A 16,307-nucleotide genomic window follows, 5' to 3' on the forward strand; every position below is an offset into this window, starting at 1 on the left:
TTCTTTCAAGGGTCTGGTTATTTTCTGTTGACCACAGGAGACTGTCATAAATAAGACTTCCTAGGGCAGGGTGGCCTGGGGTGTTCCCTTATCTCTGGTTTCCTTACACCTCTACATTTTTGGGATTTCCGTGAGTCTGATCCCAGAGCCCCTTATCTATCTCTCCTTACCTAGCCCCGCCTGTCCCTTACTCAAGTTCATGTCTCTGAAGAGTCTTGGCATGCTTGTTGGGTTTTTGTTTGTTTTTTAACCCAGTTTTACATGCCACCTTCATCATTTCTTTGCATTTGTTTCCAGCTGAAATGTTCAGCCCTCCTCCTCTTCCATCTAAAAATGTCTTACCCATCCTTTACTGACCATCTCAGTGGCTAAGCCTCCACCACCCTTCTCTGAAGACTCTGGTTAAAAGTGATCCGTCTCTCCCAAAAATGCCAACAGCACTGTGGTGGTAACTGTGTACAGTGTATAGTAAGTGCATTGTACAAACTGCTTCCATATCCTTCTCCCCCTTCCCCTTTTGTTCATTTTATCCTTGCAACTTGCCTGAGTCAGAATGTTAGACAAATGGTCTTCCCCTTCCACAGATAAGGAGATTTGGAGAGGTAAATGGGCTTTTCAGGGACACAAGCCTAGAAAATGATAGAACACACAGTAAAACTCACGTCTCTTAGAATAGATATAAAGGGCAAAAGAGCTGCCAAGTTGGCTCAGCAGTTGGAAAACACTTCACTGGCTTCATTTGTTGGTTAATTTTTGCTCCAAAAGGCTTTATTAAAAAAAAATAATAATAAAATGGGTCTTAGGTTGTCTGGTAGGCTCAGTCCTTAAGCGTGCCTTCAGCTCAGGTCATGATCCCAGGGGTCCTGGGATCGAGCCCTGCATCGGCTCCTTGCTTGGTGGGAAGCCCGCTTCTTCCTCTCTCATTCCCCCTGCTTGTGCTCTGTCTCTTGCTGTGTCTCTGTCAAATAAGTAAATAAAATCTTAAATAAAATAAAATAAAATAAAATGGGTCTTTCTACATCCAAGTCAGCAGAAAACCATTTGTGGGAAGAGGTTTATTTACTTCCTTGTAAGTTTCTTCTTTGTAATTTCCTCTTAAGTATAGCCATTCATGTGGAGAGAAGGGGTAGAATAAGCAAATTGCCACTTCTGTTGCTTTCATGGGTGGGAGATTGCGGCCTTAAAGAGATGTATGATCAGTAGCTGGGGTGGAAAGAATGGTCTGGTGTGGGTCAGGGACCTTCAGGAACTGCAGTTGGAGTCTCTGGGTCTCCCCTTGATAGCCATTTGACGAGACCAAAATCCGCCCATAGGGCTCAAATCCCGGCCCTTGGTTCGGAAGAGGGCTGGGGAGGAGCCAGGCTCCACCGCACGATGCCCAGGAGACCCACTGTTGGCTTTGGGCCTGCGAATCTAAAACAGACAAACAGAAAACCCTACACGTGCCAGGGGCCTCAGCTCTGAGTCTGACCCTGGCTTCGCGGGGACAAAGCGGCCCGAGCCTGGGCGAGAACGAGATCTCCTGGAGACCTGCCCTCCCCCCGCGAGGCAGGGGCGGCGCCAGCTAAACCCGCGAGTGAACCGCCCTAACTAGTTTGTCCCTGCGGCCGTCTCGTAGGCGACGCCGCGGCGCACCGAGGCTCCCGCGTCGCATTGCCATGGCTGCCCGTGGTGGCGTCGCCGCTGCCGGCGAGGGTCTGCGCTACGCCGAGTACTCGCCGCCGCCGACCACACGGCCGGACGCGGACGTGGACCAGGGACTGGTGAGTCCCGCCGGCTGCACCCGCCCCTCTGCGGGCCGGCCTGCTAGGACCCCCGCCTTCCCGTAGCCGGACGCTCTCACCCCTCGAAGCGTGGTAGCCCTGGTAGTCACGTGTTTGTCCCAGCTCCCCCGGCGTCCCGCGGAGTCGTGCTCCGCGCCAGGCGTTGACGAGTGGGCGTGTGCAGAGTCTCTGTTCCCTCCAGGAGCTAAAGTCTTGTCGGGGAGACGGGCCGGGAGACCGGCAGTTGCAGCTCCTGTGTGATAAGTACTACAGGGGGGATTCTCAGAGGAGGAGACCCCGGTCCGCTCTTGCAGGGTAGGGAGTGAGGTCAGGGGAGGCTTCTTGGAGAAAGGGATGATTAAAAACGGAACTCTGGAGAAGGAGTGGCAGTGACCTCAGCGAAAGGAAGAGGAAGAAGTGTTTCAGGCACCAGTAGTAGTAGTTACAAAGTCGTAGGCCGGAGGAACAGGGCCCGGTTGGAAACCGCAGGTGGTTTATTCGGGCTGAAATGCAGCGTTGGGAGAAGTTAAGTGTTCAATAGAAACATAATGCGAACCTCACATATGTCTTTAAGTTTTCTGTAGCGATAGTTAAAATGTGAAAAACAGGTGAATTTAATTTTAAGTGCATTTTTATTTAACCCAGTGTATCCACAATAATATTTTGACATGTAATTAGTATAAAATTACTGAGATATTTTACATCGTTTTTTTTTTTTCCCTTTTTTATACCAAATCTTTCAAATCCAGTGCGTGTTTTACACTAACAGATCAGCTCACTTGGGACTAGCCACATTTCAGGTGCTCAGCCACATGTAGCTAGTGGCTACATTATTAATCATTGCAGTTCCCAAAGATTAATGGGGACTAGAACATATGAAGCATCTGGTAAAGCACCTGAAGGAGTTGGGATATCCTGAGGGCAGTGGTACCATTTTGATGAGTTTTAAGCTGAGAAGTGACAGATTGGGCTGTTACCAAGCTCTCTCGGGCTTTGTGTAAGAGGAATCAATTATTTGGAGAAAGTCTAGAAATGTGGCTAATTCTTTTTCACGCGGCATTCCATGCTTTGCCAGCCCACAGTGATACATACTTTGTCTTTAGATGCATAGCACTTATTGTCCATACCAATTGTTGACTACTCATACACTGTATTGTGACATCTGTTATGTTGACCTGTCATTTTCCAGCATTTTTCTAAGTTTCCTAAGAGCGGGAACTGAGGATTTACGTCTAGTAAGCACCCAGTTTATGAGCACTCAATTATCATTACTTGATTAACAGGTAAATTTCTGCAACAGTCAGATGGGCTTGCCTGGGAAGGTTTCAGAAAGCAGTATGCTTTCATTCAACAGACATTTCTTGAATACTGCTAGGTGCCAGGTATTATCCTAAGACCTTGGAATAGATAAGTAAACAAAACAGATAAAAGTCTGAAGTAGCAAGCTCTGAGCCCCTGCTTGTCTGATTCATTCCTTACCACAACCCTGTGAGGCAAGTCCTTTTTAATTCTCACTTAAGAAATGAGGAGACTCAGGGATGCCTGGGTGGCTCAGTCGGTTAAGCATCTGCCTTTGGCTCAGGTCATGATCCCAGGGTCCTGCTCAGGTCATGATTCCAGGGCCTACTTCTCCCTCTCCTCCCCACTTGTGCTCTCTGTTGCTATCTCTGTCTCAAATAAATAAATAAAATCTTAAAAAAAGAAATGAGACTCAAAGTGGTAAATAACTTACTCAGGATCACTCTCCTAATAAAGTGACAGACCTAGGATTCCAAATCCTATATACCCTTTCCACTGTGACTTGCTCACTTCTTAGAAAAATGGCTTTCTGAGTGGAGTGTTCAGTCTGTGATGTAGAATGGATAAATTATTAGGTTAGGTAGAAGGAATCTCTTTATGGAGAGTTGTAAAAATCTCCATACTGGACTGATTTGCAAGGCACTTGGGAGCTCTGTGGTATTTTGAAGATAGAAGTAATATTGGTAATCTTTTACATCTGTAGGTACTTCATTTGGAAGAAGATATGTGTAGAGGGGCACCTGGGTGGCTCAGATGGTTGAGCGTCTGCCTTCGGCTCAGGTCATGATCCCAGAGTCCTGGGATCGAGTCCCCCATCAGGCTCCCTACTCCGCGGGAAGTCTGCTTCTCCCTCTGCCTCTCTCTCTCTCTCTGTCTCTCATGAATAAATAAAATAAAATCTTAAAAAAAAAAAAAAAAGATATGTGTAGAATTTTTTTTTTTAAAGATTTTATTTATTTATTTGCGAGAGAGAGAATGAGAGAGAGCACATGAGAGGGGGGAGGGTCAGAGGGAGAAGCAGACTCCCCGCCGAGCAGGGAGCCCGATGCGGGACCGATCCAGGGATTCCAGGATCATGACCTGAGCCGAAGGCAGTTGCTTAACCAACTGAGCCACCCAGGCGCCCAATATGTGTAGAATTTAAGATATCAGTTAGGAGACATCTTTAGTAGTCCAGTCACATGAAGGCTAAGGTGTAGGCCAGTGATTCTAAAGTGATTCCTGCCCAGCCTAGTACCTCCTTTTTATAACAAATATTCTGTAAAGTCTCCTGTAATATCCTAAAATGGTATTCATAGGCAATGAAATCTATTCATAAAAATAACTTAAAAAATCAATGTAATGGTCTAATTGAAACATAAAGGTATTTTATTAGAAAATAACATGTTTACTATTTAAGTATGTACATGTTCGGACATGATTACATTGGAAGACATAATGAAGTAATCAGTTGCTGGCATATTGCACCAGTGCAAAGAATCCCTATGAGTGTAACAGCTATAAATGCAGACCTATTTCAAATGTATTATACTGGCATTTCAGATACTGTAAGGGCCATTGTCATTGACAAACTGATTTTTCCCAAATTGCTAACAATTTTTAGTAAAATTTTGAATAAAACAAAATGGAATCTTCCCTCAATTTATATAAGATTTGCGCTTCTGAAAAATTCAGTCTTTAAAAGTGTGAAAATGATACATTTTATATATACTGTATTATATAAAGTTCTAGACTAAGAGGATCGCAGATAGGCTTTTTACGTACTTTAATGTCCAGTAGAATCTTTTAAAACTCTGAGGGATGCAGGTAGTACTTTGTTGTAAAAGGTTGTTTCATACCTTTTAGGAGGTATAGTCCCCCATCCACCAAATACTTTCCCTCCTACCCAAATTATTACTGCAACCAAAAGGTCCTCACAAATTTTCAAAATGTCCCTAAGGGCCTATTCTGCTTCTGTTGGAATCATTGGTCCAGGTAGTGCTGAGTTAGAAGATAAGAGAACTGATAATAATAATTTTGGGGGAGCTTGGAAGTACTGAAAATGATGGAAAGCTGACAAAGGGTAAGTGTTAGGAAAAAATAAATGACCCAGGAGTGGGACATATTGGCAATCTTACTGAAAATAGTAGAAAATAAAATGTCAAGAACTTGAAGAAAAGACTTTTCTCATCATTTTTTTAAAAGATGCAGTTTATTTTGAAGTTTTTGAAATATAGCATCTGCAGTTGTAGATGTTAAATAACTCTTTCTCAGGTAAACTTCCCCTTAGGGACTAAAAATTCATGTGCATTAACCAGTTTAGGAGATTAAAAAGATAAAAATGTAGGTCAAAATGCTTGGATAGTACCTTGAATAAAATAGTATCTTACAATTAGTTGTGTCATAGTCAGAGGTCATAGTCATATTTTGCTTTAGCAAATCTGATTCTCATGGAAAAGTAGAGAAGAAACTTTAATGTTAGGAAGAGAATATTATCAAATTTTAAAGCATTTTGAAAAAAACCCAGTTAGTATGAAATGATAGCCTTTAGTTTTCAGTACTTGCCCAAAAAGTGTAACTCCTAGTGTTAGTAGGATAGTGTGACATATAAGAAAATTAGTTACATATACATTTCAGTTATAGGCCAACTTGATAACATGAAAACTAAAACCTATCAAACATGTAAATTATTAGGTACTTATTTATTACCAAAACAAAAGAAAGCACTTCTACTATTTTTCATTTAAAATGTTTACCTTGAAGCTTCCTTTGAAGAAATCACATGGATTACAGATTGTATATCTTTTTTTTTTCTTTTTTTTTGAGAGCCACAGCAAACACGAGCTAGGGGGAAGAGGGGCAGGGGAGAGAATCTTAAGCAGGCCTCACAGCCAAGGTGGGGCCATCTCATGGACCTGGAATCATGACCAGCCAAAATAGAGTTGGATGCTCAACTGACTGAGCCACCCGGGTGCCCCTGGGCAAGAACTTTTATATGCTTCTGTGATTGGCACTGTATTTGACACATGGGAGTCACTTAATTGTTCATTAAATGAACAGCTATTAACTTCTGTTACTATTGAGTGACTTAAACATGCCTGTTTGATTCTAACATATTGATGAGGTATTTTTTTCTGTAGGATTTCTCCTTTAGGTTAGCCTCTAAAGGAAAACGAGAGTCTGTGTCTTTCTTACTCATTATTCTTTCCCCAGAACTGGCACAAGGCCTGGTGCATGCTGAATAAATATTTGTATATGTATATGGTAAATGCTAAATAAATTATTTGTGGTGTGAGTGAATAGTCTCCATCTTTCCTCCATCACAACTATCTTTTTGAGGCAGAATAATTTTTTTCCTTCTTAATTTCCAACTGGTACAACTATTATCTATCTTGAACTTAAATATTACAGTCTTGAGATAGAAGTTTTGGCATTTTTATAATGCTTTCAGCCAATTTATATTTATCGAGAAGGTTATTTACTGCTTATTTACTGTTTTGGAAGAATAAAATGCCTTAGGGTATTTGTAAACAACTTTGATACCCTGCTCCACCAAGCAGTAGCAGCTGTGATGGAGTGGGCTGTTTTCCCAGTTTTCAGAAATTCCTTGATTTGTAGTAGTGGAACATTTAATTTTTCTCGTTTGTTTGTTTCTGGTGGATATTTTTTTTTAAAGATTTTATTTTCTTATTTGTAGAGAGGGAGAGAGATAAGAGAGTGTACAAGGGGTGGGGAGGAACAGAGGGAGTGGGAGAAGCAGACTCCCCACTGAGCAGGGAGCCCAATGCAGGGCTCGATCCCAAGACCCTGGGATCATGACCTGAGCCAAAGGCAGCTGCTTAACCGACGGAGCCACCCAGGGGCCCTGTTTTTTTCTGGTGGGTATTTGAAACTAGGTGGCAGTAACAGATACCATACTTGGCCCATTTGTTGATTTGCTGGTATTATATAAATAGTGCTTCTCCTTTTTGAAATATGTCTTTTATTTATTTTTAAAGATTTATTTATTGTAGAGAGAAATAGAGAGAGCACGAGCAGGAGGGGCAAAGGGAGAGGGAGAGAGAACCCAAAGCAGACTCTGTGATGAACACAGTGCCCAGTGTGGGGCTCAATCTCACAACCCTGAGATCACAACCTGAGGTGGATGCTTAAACCTTCTGCCACCCAGGCACCCCTAAAATATGTCTTTTAAACTAAAATGAGGTATTCTTTATAGGCAGGGACCATGTTTTAAGGATCCTCATTCTCTCAGCTCTCAACATAGTACCAGTCACATGATTACTGCTCCATAAATTTTTGTTAAATGGTTAAATTAGCAGTTGAATGAAACACCTGGATAGGAAAAAAATAGAGGATTCGAGAAATGTTTTATAGAATTATGAACTGATAGCCCTGAGGAATAAAAAGAGTAAGACAAAAGACTGTCTCTCTTTTTTGACTTTTTTAATGGTAAAGGGTAAAATATAAGCATCTAATACATTTTATATGCTGTCACAGTACACATCTGACTTTTGATGTGCTTTTCCAGGTTTTGGTCATTTTATTGCTTATTACATCCAATAACACAGTCTCCAAATCTCCTTCTAAAGTTTGTCAATGCATTCAGTTTAATAAAAGAAAAATTTTTTTGAATACCAAATACATGGAGGCTATATACTAGATGTCTGTGGGTCAGATATAGATAAACCAGGATTGCCACCCTCCAGGACAGAGGTCAACAGATTTATTTTGTAGAGGGCTAAATAGTATTTTAGGCTTTGCAGGCCATATGGTCTCTGCTACACTACTGCACTCTGCCCCTGTAAAGCAGAAGCAGCCATAGATAATGCATAAATGTGGCTGTGTTCCAGTAAAACTTTATTTCCAAAAGTAGTTGGAGGGCCAGATTTGGTGTGTGGGGCTGTACATTTGCCAGCCACTTTTCTAGAAGGTAAATTGGATCAAATTTAAATACCTAATTCAAGACCGGCTCTGTTAAGCACTGTCATTTATTTGTTCATTCATTCATCCAACACTTATGTATTGAGTCTCACTTTAAAACTCCTAGAAAAAAACAAGGGCACTAATTTCTTTGATACTGACCTTAGCCACATTTTTTAGATATGTCTCCTCAGGCAAAGGAAACAAAAACAGTACTTCCTAAATGTGAGATCTGGAGTCCCACTTTATTAGGTAAGGTACTGAGGCTAAGTGCTATAGTTAAAAGATGAATCAAATATGGGTTTTGTCCTCAAGGGGCTTGAAAAATATTTGATTTTTCAAGAGAAGCTTAGAAAGAGAGAAAAACAAATGTAACTTACTATCAAGGGGAAAAATATGTTGGATTAAGGTTGTGGATATACCTGAATGGCAAGTTAAGGAGTGAGGACCATGTCTCTAGGCCGTTGAAGTTTTGTAGGAGCTATGTGATCGATGGCGGGCTTCATGAATATTAGGCCTAGGGAAGTGTTTAAGAAGGGTAGAGGATAGAGAAGCAGAAAAGGGCAGGACCGGTTAAGATTGTATTAGAGTGGGCAGTCCTCTGGAGTCTAGAGGCTGTAATGGCAGCAGTAAAAGCAGCGATAGCCAAATGTTTTATACCAGGCATTAGGCTAATTCTTTAAATGCGTGAACTCAATTTAGTCCACGTAATAACCCTGGGAGGTGTAGATACATATTATAATCCCCCACTTACAGATGACTAAAGTGAGGCTTAAAGCAATGAAATAATTTGCCCTAGGTCACACAGTTGATGTGTGGATGAACCCCAAAGGTATTCTGCTTTCTTGCCTCTGCTTTTACTCAAAATATATTCTCTCTTCTTTCCCCTTCAGCCTTCCTAACTGTGTCAGTGAAGGTCTAACCAGGAAAACAGATACATCTAAATTATGTAAAACAAAGGAAATGTAGCACAGAGAGTTGGTTTTATAGGTGAAGGAGTTGTTGTGAAGCCAGGCCGGATTGTGAGGCAGTGAAGACGTTGAGAAGAGTAAAAAGCCACTGGCCGCCTCACGGCCGTGGGGTCAAATGGAAGAGGTGGTGTTTTCATAACCACTACTTGGTAACTGGACCATGGGGGTGTGTCCAGTGGGGAGCTGCAGCCACAGAGACAGAGAGGAAAGGGGAGAAGTACCCTGGCCTTTCCCCTTTTATCACCCTCCTGTCTCCCACTATTGCATCCCATTGGTCGGACTCAGCTGGAGCAACGTGACACAGGGGGCTGCAGGACTTAGCTGTCCTCCCAACAGAGCGGAGTAGGGAAAAGCTGGGGAATGGATCAGTGAATACGAACAGGTCTGGGACCAACACACTCACTTTGGCTATTTTCAGCTGTGAGGCGATTTGAATTCCACAGATGTTGAGAAATTTGAAAGCATAGTCCCCTAAAAACACTGTTACAAAACACTATTTTATAAATGGTGTGTATTCCTTTACCCTACAGAAATCTATTTCACTCACAGTGTAAGGCAGAGTATTCTTTCAGGAACTCCATTTTCACCGTCTTATGCTCTCTGAATATTACTTAAATGCTATTAGAGATTAAATAAGCATTATTAGCTCTCATGAAAATCTAATCACCACGTGTAACATTTTTTTCATTTTAAAATTAAATAGACTATAGATTTAGATTTATAGAAAAGCGAAAAGATAGCACACAGAATCCCCATGCACCTCACTCAATTTGCCCGGCTAACATCTTGTGTTAGTTTGGTATGTTTGTTATCATTAACAAACCAGTATTGCTTGATACATTATTTTATTTATTTTTTTTAAAGGAATTTTTGTTTGTTTTTTTTATTTATTCATTTGAGACAGAGAGATACAGAGAGAGAGAGAGCAGGAACAGTGGGGAGAGGCAGAGGAAGAGGGAGAAGCAGACTCCTTGCCGAGCAGGGAGCCCGACGTGGGGCTCGATCCCAGGACCTGGAGATCATGACCTGAGCCGAAGGCAGACGCTTAACCATCTGAGCCACCTAGGCACCCCTGCTTGATACATTATTAACCAAAGTTCATACTTCTTTCAGATTCTTCAGATTGTTCAGTTTTTACATACTGTCCTTTTAATGTTCCAGGATCCCATCCAGGATACCACATTACACTGAGTTTTCGTGTCTCTTTTGTCTCCTGTTGGCTGTGACAGTTTCTCAGACTCACCTTGTTTTTGATGACCCTGACAGATTTGAGGAATGCTGGTCAGATATTTTGCAGAGTGCGCCTCCCCTGGAATTTGTCCGTATAAAAGGACATGCTATAAACATGATCTCTCACTATATAGGTTAACCTTGATCTAATCTGATGAAGTAGTATTTGTCTGGTTTCTCCACTGTAAAGTTAATTTTTCCCCTTTCTATACTGTACTTTTTGAAAGGAAGTCACTATGTGTGGCCCACATTTAAGGAGTGGGGAGTTACGCTTCCCCTCCTTGAGGGTGGAGTTCTTTATGAAATTATTTGGAATTTTTCTGCACAGGAGATCTGTCTCTTCTCCCCGATTTATTTATTTTCTCAATCATTTATTTATATCGGTCAGGATTTGTGGATATTTACACTTTGGGTTATAACCCAGTATTGTTCATCTTGTTGCTCAAATTGTTCCACCTTTGGCTTTGGTATCTCTTTCAGTTGGCTCCTATACACCTTTGACATACCCCATTGCTGTAGAGTTTTTTTGAACACTTCCTTACTTTTGGCACTATAAGGTGCTCTAGGCTCATTTTGTATGTTTTTTGTCCCTGTCCTAGAATCAACCATTTCTCTAAGAAGCCTTGTGTGTATAACATTTTATCTTAGGGGAAACTTCATTCTGGGTCACAACTCTGGATCCTAATAGTTTCATTTTTATCCTCTTACCCAACTTGTCCCCATTTTCCTTATCTTCCCCTTGTATAGCTGATGAAGTATGGTAGTAAAAGATTTCCTTGTCTTGGGGTGAGTGGCTGCACTTTTAGTCCACCAGAAAATGTAGCATTTCTCCTACAGCTTCAGCCATGCTCTTTTTTGTTTTGTTGGTTTGGCTTTATTTTTATTTTTCAATATCTGCTATTAGGGACTGCTAATAGAGGATGCCAGGGGACTGTGAAATCAAAGAGAGAGACGGAGAGAGAGATTCATCAGTCTTTCTGTATTTATCATTATATTTCAGGTTTGTTACAGAATCTTACTAAGTCAGTGCACAGAAGTGCCTATCTCCAGGTATAACGTAAAATATTGCATATTCCTCTAAATGATTTATTATGATCTTCCAAGGAATAATTTCCACTTGGCATACCTGGAATTTAACAACAACCATCACTACCACCACAACTGAAAAAATAATTTTGTATAGCAGATATGTAGAACTGAAGGGTTAAGAACTAAAACAGCCTTGAGATCAGTTACAGATGGTGCTATAAACAGCACTTTTTCCCTTATTTTCTTTCTGCAATGATGTTAAAGTTTTACTCACCAAGAACTTCATAACTATATAATACTTAATAGCATTTCCAAGTATATTATATGGCTTTTGTGAAGAGTTTTAAATAGAAGTTTTAAGAAGTGCCATGGATTGATACCTAATTTGTATATTTCCTTTAAGTGATTTGGGGTAACCCATTTCAGCCTTTCCTTCCATTCTAGAAAACTTGTGCTATTTTACTATTTAAAAGCAGAATATCATGTAGTTTAGAACAGTTAGAATATCATGTAGGACTATCATGATTCATTCATTCTCATTTCTAAGTATCAACAGATCTGTTTCTGACACTAATGTTATTGTCTGCGTTGGTATCCTAGGGCTTTTTGACTCTGAGATTTTGTAGAGTATCGCTTTAGGTCCTTGTACTATAAATTCACCTTTGGCCAGTACAAGTTTTTTCCAAGTTTGTTTGCCCCAAAACACTGCTTCTTAATCTTTTCAAATGTTATTTTATAAAGTGAAAAATTTCATACCTGTCTACTGCTTCCATAATATTAGTAATATTTTCTATTTTTATTTGTTGAATATATAAAAATAAAACAATGATAGGCATGAATGTACTGAGTTCATGATGTGCATGCAGATAATTGAGGAAGTAAACTAGCACTTAGTCAATGTCTGCTAATTACCAGATGCTGTGATTACATTTTCCCATTTCTCATAATAACTCTGAAAAGTTAGATATTACTTTTCACCATTTCACATATAAGAAAACTGAGGACTTGGGGCACCTGGGTGGCTCAGTTGGTTAAGCGACTGCCTTTGGCTCAGGTCATGATCCTGGAGTCCCCGGATCGAGTCCCGCATCGGGCTCCCTGCTCAGCAGGGAGTCTGCTTCTCCCTCTGACCCTCCTCCCTCTCATGCTCTCTGTCTCTCATTGTCTCTCTCGCAAATAAATAAATAAAATCTTAAAAAAAAAAGAAAACTGAGGACCAAAGTGGTCAAGGTCATATAGCTAGTAAGTGGCAGGTCTAAGATATGAAACCAATTTTGACTTGAAAAGTCCTTGACTTTTTACTGAATGATATTGCTGCTCCATCATTTAGATATCGGAAATTGATGAAATCCAACTCCGAGAAATGATTTATAGTCCTGGTATTTGTGCTAATTTTCAGAGTCTTTAGATACTTTAAGATATGTTTAAAAATTCTTAAACCTTGAAGCAGAGTTAATTTTATTTCACCTTAACTCAGAAAGGAAGAAAAGAATACTGTGTAATGAAATTTGAGCTGTAAGCATTACCACTCTAAGGAATTGTTGCCTAAAGTGAAATAGGTTATTGTAAGGGAGTAAAAGTAGTTTTCGGAAAATGGCATGATTTCCCAAGCAAGAAGAATAAGCAAAGCTACAGTGTTGTTGCAGGTAAGGTATACATCAGATGTAAGCCAAAAGAGTTTAGGGAGTACTTGCCAGGGACTCTAAAGTCAGTGTAATAAAAGCTTGTAGGAGTAGGTGATAGAGAAGAGGCTAGCTAGAGATGCAGCAAGATCATTTTTATGATCAGGGTGCAAAATTAAGTGTAGCGATAAAAAGGGAGATGCCAGAGATCAGTGCATTTGTTTTTATTGAAGAGTGCCAGGAGGAATTTGTGATAGGGTCAGAGGGTTTCTGGCTTAAGAAATTAAGTTTTTAAGCCCCTCAGACCAAGTAGGATTTTTGCAAGATTTTTCTTTCTTAATAACCTTTATTTTTTCCTCTGACTTTGAAAGAAACAACTGTGTAATAATGTGATATAGTAATTGTAATAGCTACCATTTATTGAATGTTTATCACATCTAAAATACTAAGTGATGTATGTAAATTTTCTAATTTATAAAAATTCATACCGACCTATAAGTATTATCCTTATTTTACAGATGAGGAGGTTAAGTAGTTTGTCAGAGGTCATGGAGCTGACAAGTAGAGATCCGAAAGTCAAACCATATTTCTTTGATTTTAAAATCTATGATTCTAGGACTTTGTTTAAATGATAAAATTTAGGTACTAAGAATATATAACTACAGTTAAATTTTGGTTTATCTCATTCTGTTCCCTTTTTCTTCTGTGTATATGCTGTACATTCTGGTTTATAATCATTTATTATATCATCTATAACCATTCCTCAGTATATTATTTGTCAATACATATTTCAGATATGCCCTAATTTATTTAATTAACCCCCTATTGCTGGGTATTCAAAGTGTTTCCAGTTTTTTATATTATGAGTAGTGCAGTGATGAATATTCTCATATGTAAGTTTTTATGCACCTCTCTGATTATTTTCTTAGGATAATTTTTTTAAATTATACTTACTGAGCCTAATGACTTGAATATATTTAAGGCTGTTGATTCCAATGATGAAATTACCCTCAAGATAGATTGTCCCAATTTGAATTCTCAGCATCAGTTCATGAGATTGTTCACTGAATCACTCCCTCAACAACTTGTAAGACTTGGAGTTGCTGGCTAAAATGTATGCTCTCATTAGTAATGGCCTTCATACTTGAAGACTGACAAGATTGCCACATGTCCCTATCCAGAAGAAAAGTTGAAGGAAATATGAGTAATTCCACTTACATACTTACTAAAATGGTCAATTTAATCTACTTCTATACTTAACAAACTGAATGATTTTATATTAAATGTAGGAATATTGAAAATACAACTTCTTGGGAATGGGTGGGGGAAGATAAAATTTTGTGAAAAAGGGAATTATAAGGAGCAAGGGCATCAAGGGCTGGTGCTAGGATCTAGTTTGGCATTAGATAATTAAATGATATTATGTTTTCTAGGTAATTAAAAAACAAATAGGATAAGACATGATAAGGCTTTTGTGAATGGGCATTAAAGTCAGATAGGGATGTTTCATTGAATATGAGCTCACACTGGAAAGATTGACAGCTTTTTATAATTTGAAGAGTGGGAATAATTTTAAATTGTTGCTTGAAGACATAGGGTCCAGTCTGGAATTAAAATACCTGTATTTTAGTTCAAGTGCAGACACTGATAACCACTGCTATAACTTGGACAAGGAATGTCACTTTTCAGGACTTCAGTGCCTTCCTCTGTAAAATGTGGGTTTTTCTATGCTAGTTGTTTTCTGTCATTTCTTTCACCTCTATGATTGTGACTTTGACTTACTGTATTGCAGTCAGAAATGCCAACAAAACATTGGACATTTTAAGGAAGCTGTTGAAAATAAAACAGAAATATATCTTTTTGTGTAAAAGGACAGTGTCTCTGTATCTAGAATAATGTGTGTATTTCTGCTTACATCTTTTAAAACAGTCAATAGAAATTTTCCAGAAAGAGACAACAAATAAATATATTGAGGGGAGAAGTAGGTATGAAGTGTGGAGGTGCAGGGAGGGGAAAGCTCATTTGAAGAAAGGCTAAAAGTTTAGAACTTAATTCAGGGATAGTTTAGAATTCTTAATTCAGGAAGTCACTGGACAAAGAAATAATTTAATAAAAGTATAATAATAAAATGGTAAAGGATATCCATTGGGTAAAAAAGTCCCTTTCTTCCAAATTTTAGAAACAGAACTAAGGATACTCTTTAAACTTGAAAGAGAGAAATTTAGGGCAGTGATGAAAGTTAAAGAAACTAACTCTTAGACCTAAATGAACCTTGAAGTGCCTAAAAGAGCCAGATTTTTTTTTTTTTGGGTGAAAAAATTTATATTTAGATTTAGCCAGCTGGACTCAGTTTAGATGATTCCAATTTTGTTGGCAACATCCAAAGCATCATAGTCAGGAGCCAGTCGAACATATGCCTTCTTCTCTCCATCAGGCCTGATCAAGGTGTTGACCTTGGCCACGTCAGTGTCGTAGAGCTTCTTCACAGCCTGTTTGATCTGGTGCTTATTGGCCTTGACATCCACAATGAACACAAGTGTGTTGTTGTCTTCTGTTTTCTTCATGGCTGACTCAGTAGTCAGGGGGAACTTGATGATGGCCTAGTGATCAAGCTTGTTTCTCCTGGGGCCGCTCTTTAGAGGATATTTGGGCTGCCTCTGCAGACGCAGTGTCTTGGGTCGTGGGAATGTAGGTGATGTGCTTTCAGCACCGCTTTCTTGGCCTTCAAAGCCTTTGCTTTGGCTTCGGCTTTGGGAGGGGCAGGGGCTTCCTTCTTAGCCTTCGGCGCCATCTTCGTAAAAGGGATTTCCCTAAAAGAGCCAGCTTTTGAGAGCAGGTGTATCTGAAGCTTCAGACCAAAGAACAAGTCTCAGAAGTTACATTTATAGATTTGACATATTTAGCATTGGAAAACACAAAGCAAAATGCAGAGCCCACACTAGTTCTTACTTCCTAACAAATATTTTCCAAATGCGATAGTTGTTTTTCAGTATCATTCTGAGTTAATTTTCTGATTAGAAATTTGCTTTGAAGGTCTTGCCTGTTTCTGGTCTGGTTGCTTGATCTTGAGATGATTCCATATTGTTAAATAGATGGAAGTTGACTTTATATAAGTTGTCTGGTTGAATCTGTTTAAAATATTCCACAGGTAACTAGTCTAATCTATATTTAACATAGTCTATAGATGATCCCTGTCCTCCTATTCACTTGTGGTGACCTAAGGTCACAGTGAATTAAGGGCAAAACCTTAATCAGAATTCAGGTTTCCCATCTTCTAACCTTTATTTTGTCCCAGTACCGTCCCATTTTCCTCCTTGACCTAACCTTGACTCTGTCCTTCAGCTTTATCTGGACTTTTCTCAGAAGCCATCTATTGCCCAGAAGCAGAGTACTTAGCCAGCTGGCCATCTGTCTGTCTAACCATCTATCCCCATATGCATCTATCCTGTCAATTAACCACTAACTTTTATTTAGCCCATACTATATTTTGGGAC

General features: G+C 39.6%; 1 protein-coding gene across 3 annotated transcripts in view; it reads left to right on the forward strand.

Annotated features, from left to right (window-relative positions):
- The first annotated feature begins 1,572 nt into the window (after positions 1-1,572).
- Positions 1,573-16,307, forward strand: part of DNAJC15 (DnaJ heat shock protein family (Hsp40) member C15) — an 80,049-nt gene continuing 65,314 nt past the window's right edge. The window contains exon 1 of one of the 3 annotated variants that reach the window (XM_035003317.1): positions 1,573-1,763. In XM_035003317.1, the coding sequence (XP_034859208.1) occupies positions 1,659-1,763 (105 nt within the window). In that variant the 5' untranslated portion in view covers positions 1,573-1,658. Of the gene's footprint in view, positions 1,764-2,103; positions 2,290-16,307 lie in introns of those variants that run through there. The other 2 variants (XM_035003315.1, XM_035003318.1) reach the window with 2 other exon arrangements.

Source organism: Mirounga leonina, unplaced genomic scaffold (assembly GCF_011800145.1).
Source record: "Mirounga leonina isolate KUSES-001 unplaced genomic scaffold, KU_Mleo_1.0 Mir_127, whole genome shotgun sequence".
Classification (NCBI taxonomy): domain Eukaryota; kingdom Metazoa; phylum Chordata; class Mammalia; order Carnivora; family Phocidae; genus Mirounga; species Mirounga leonina.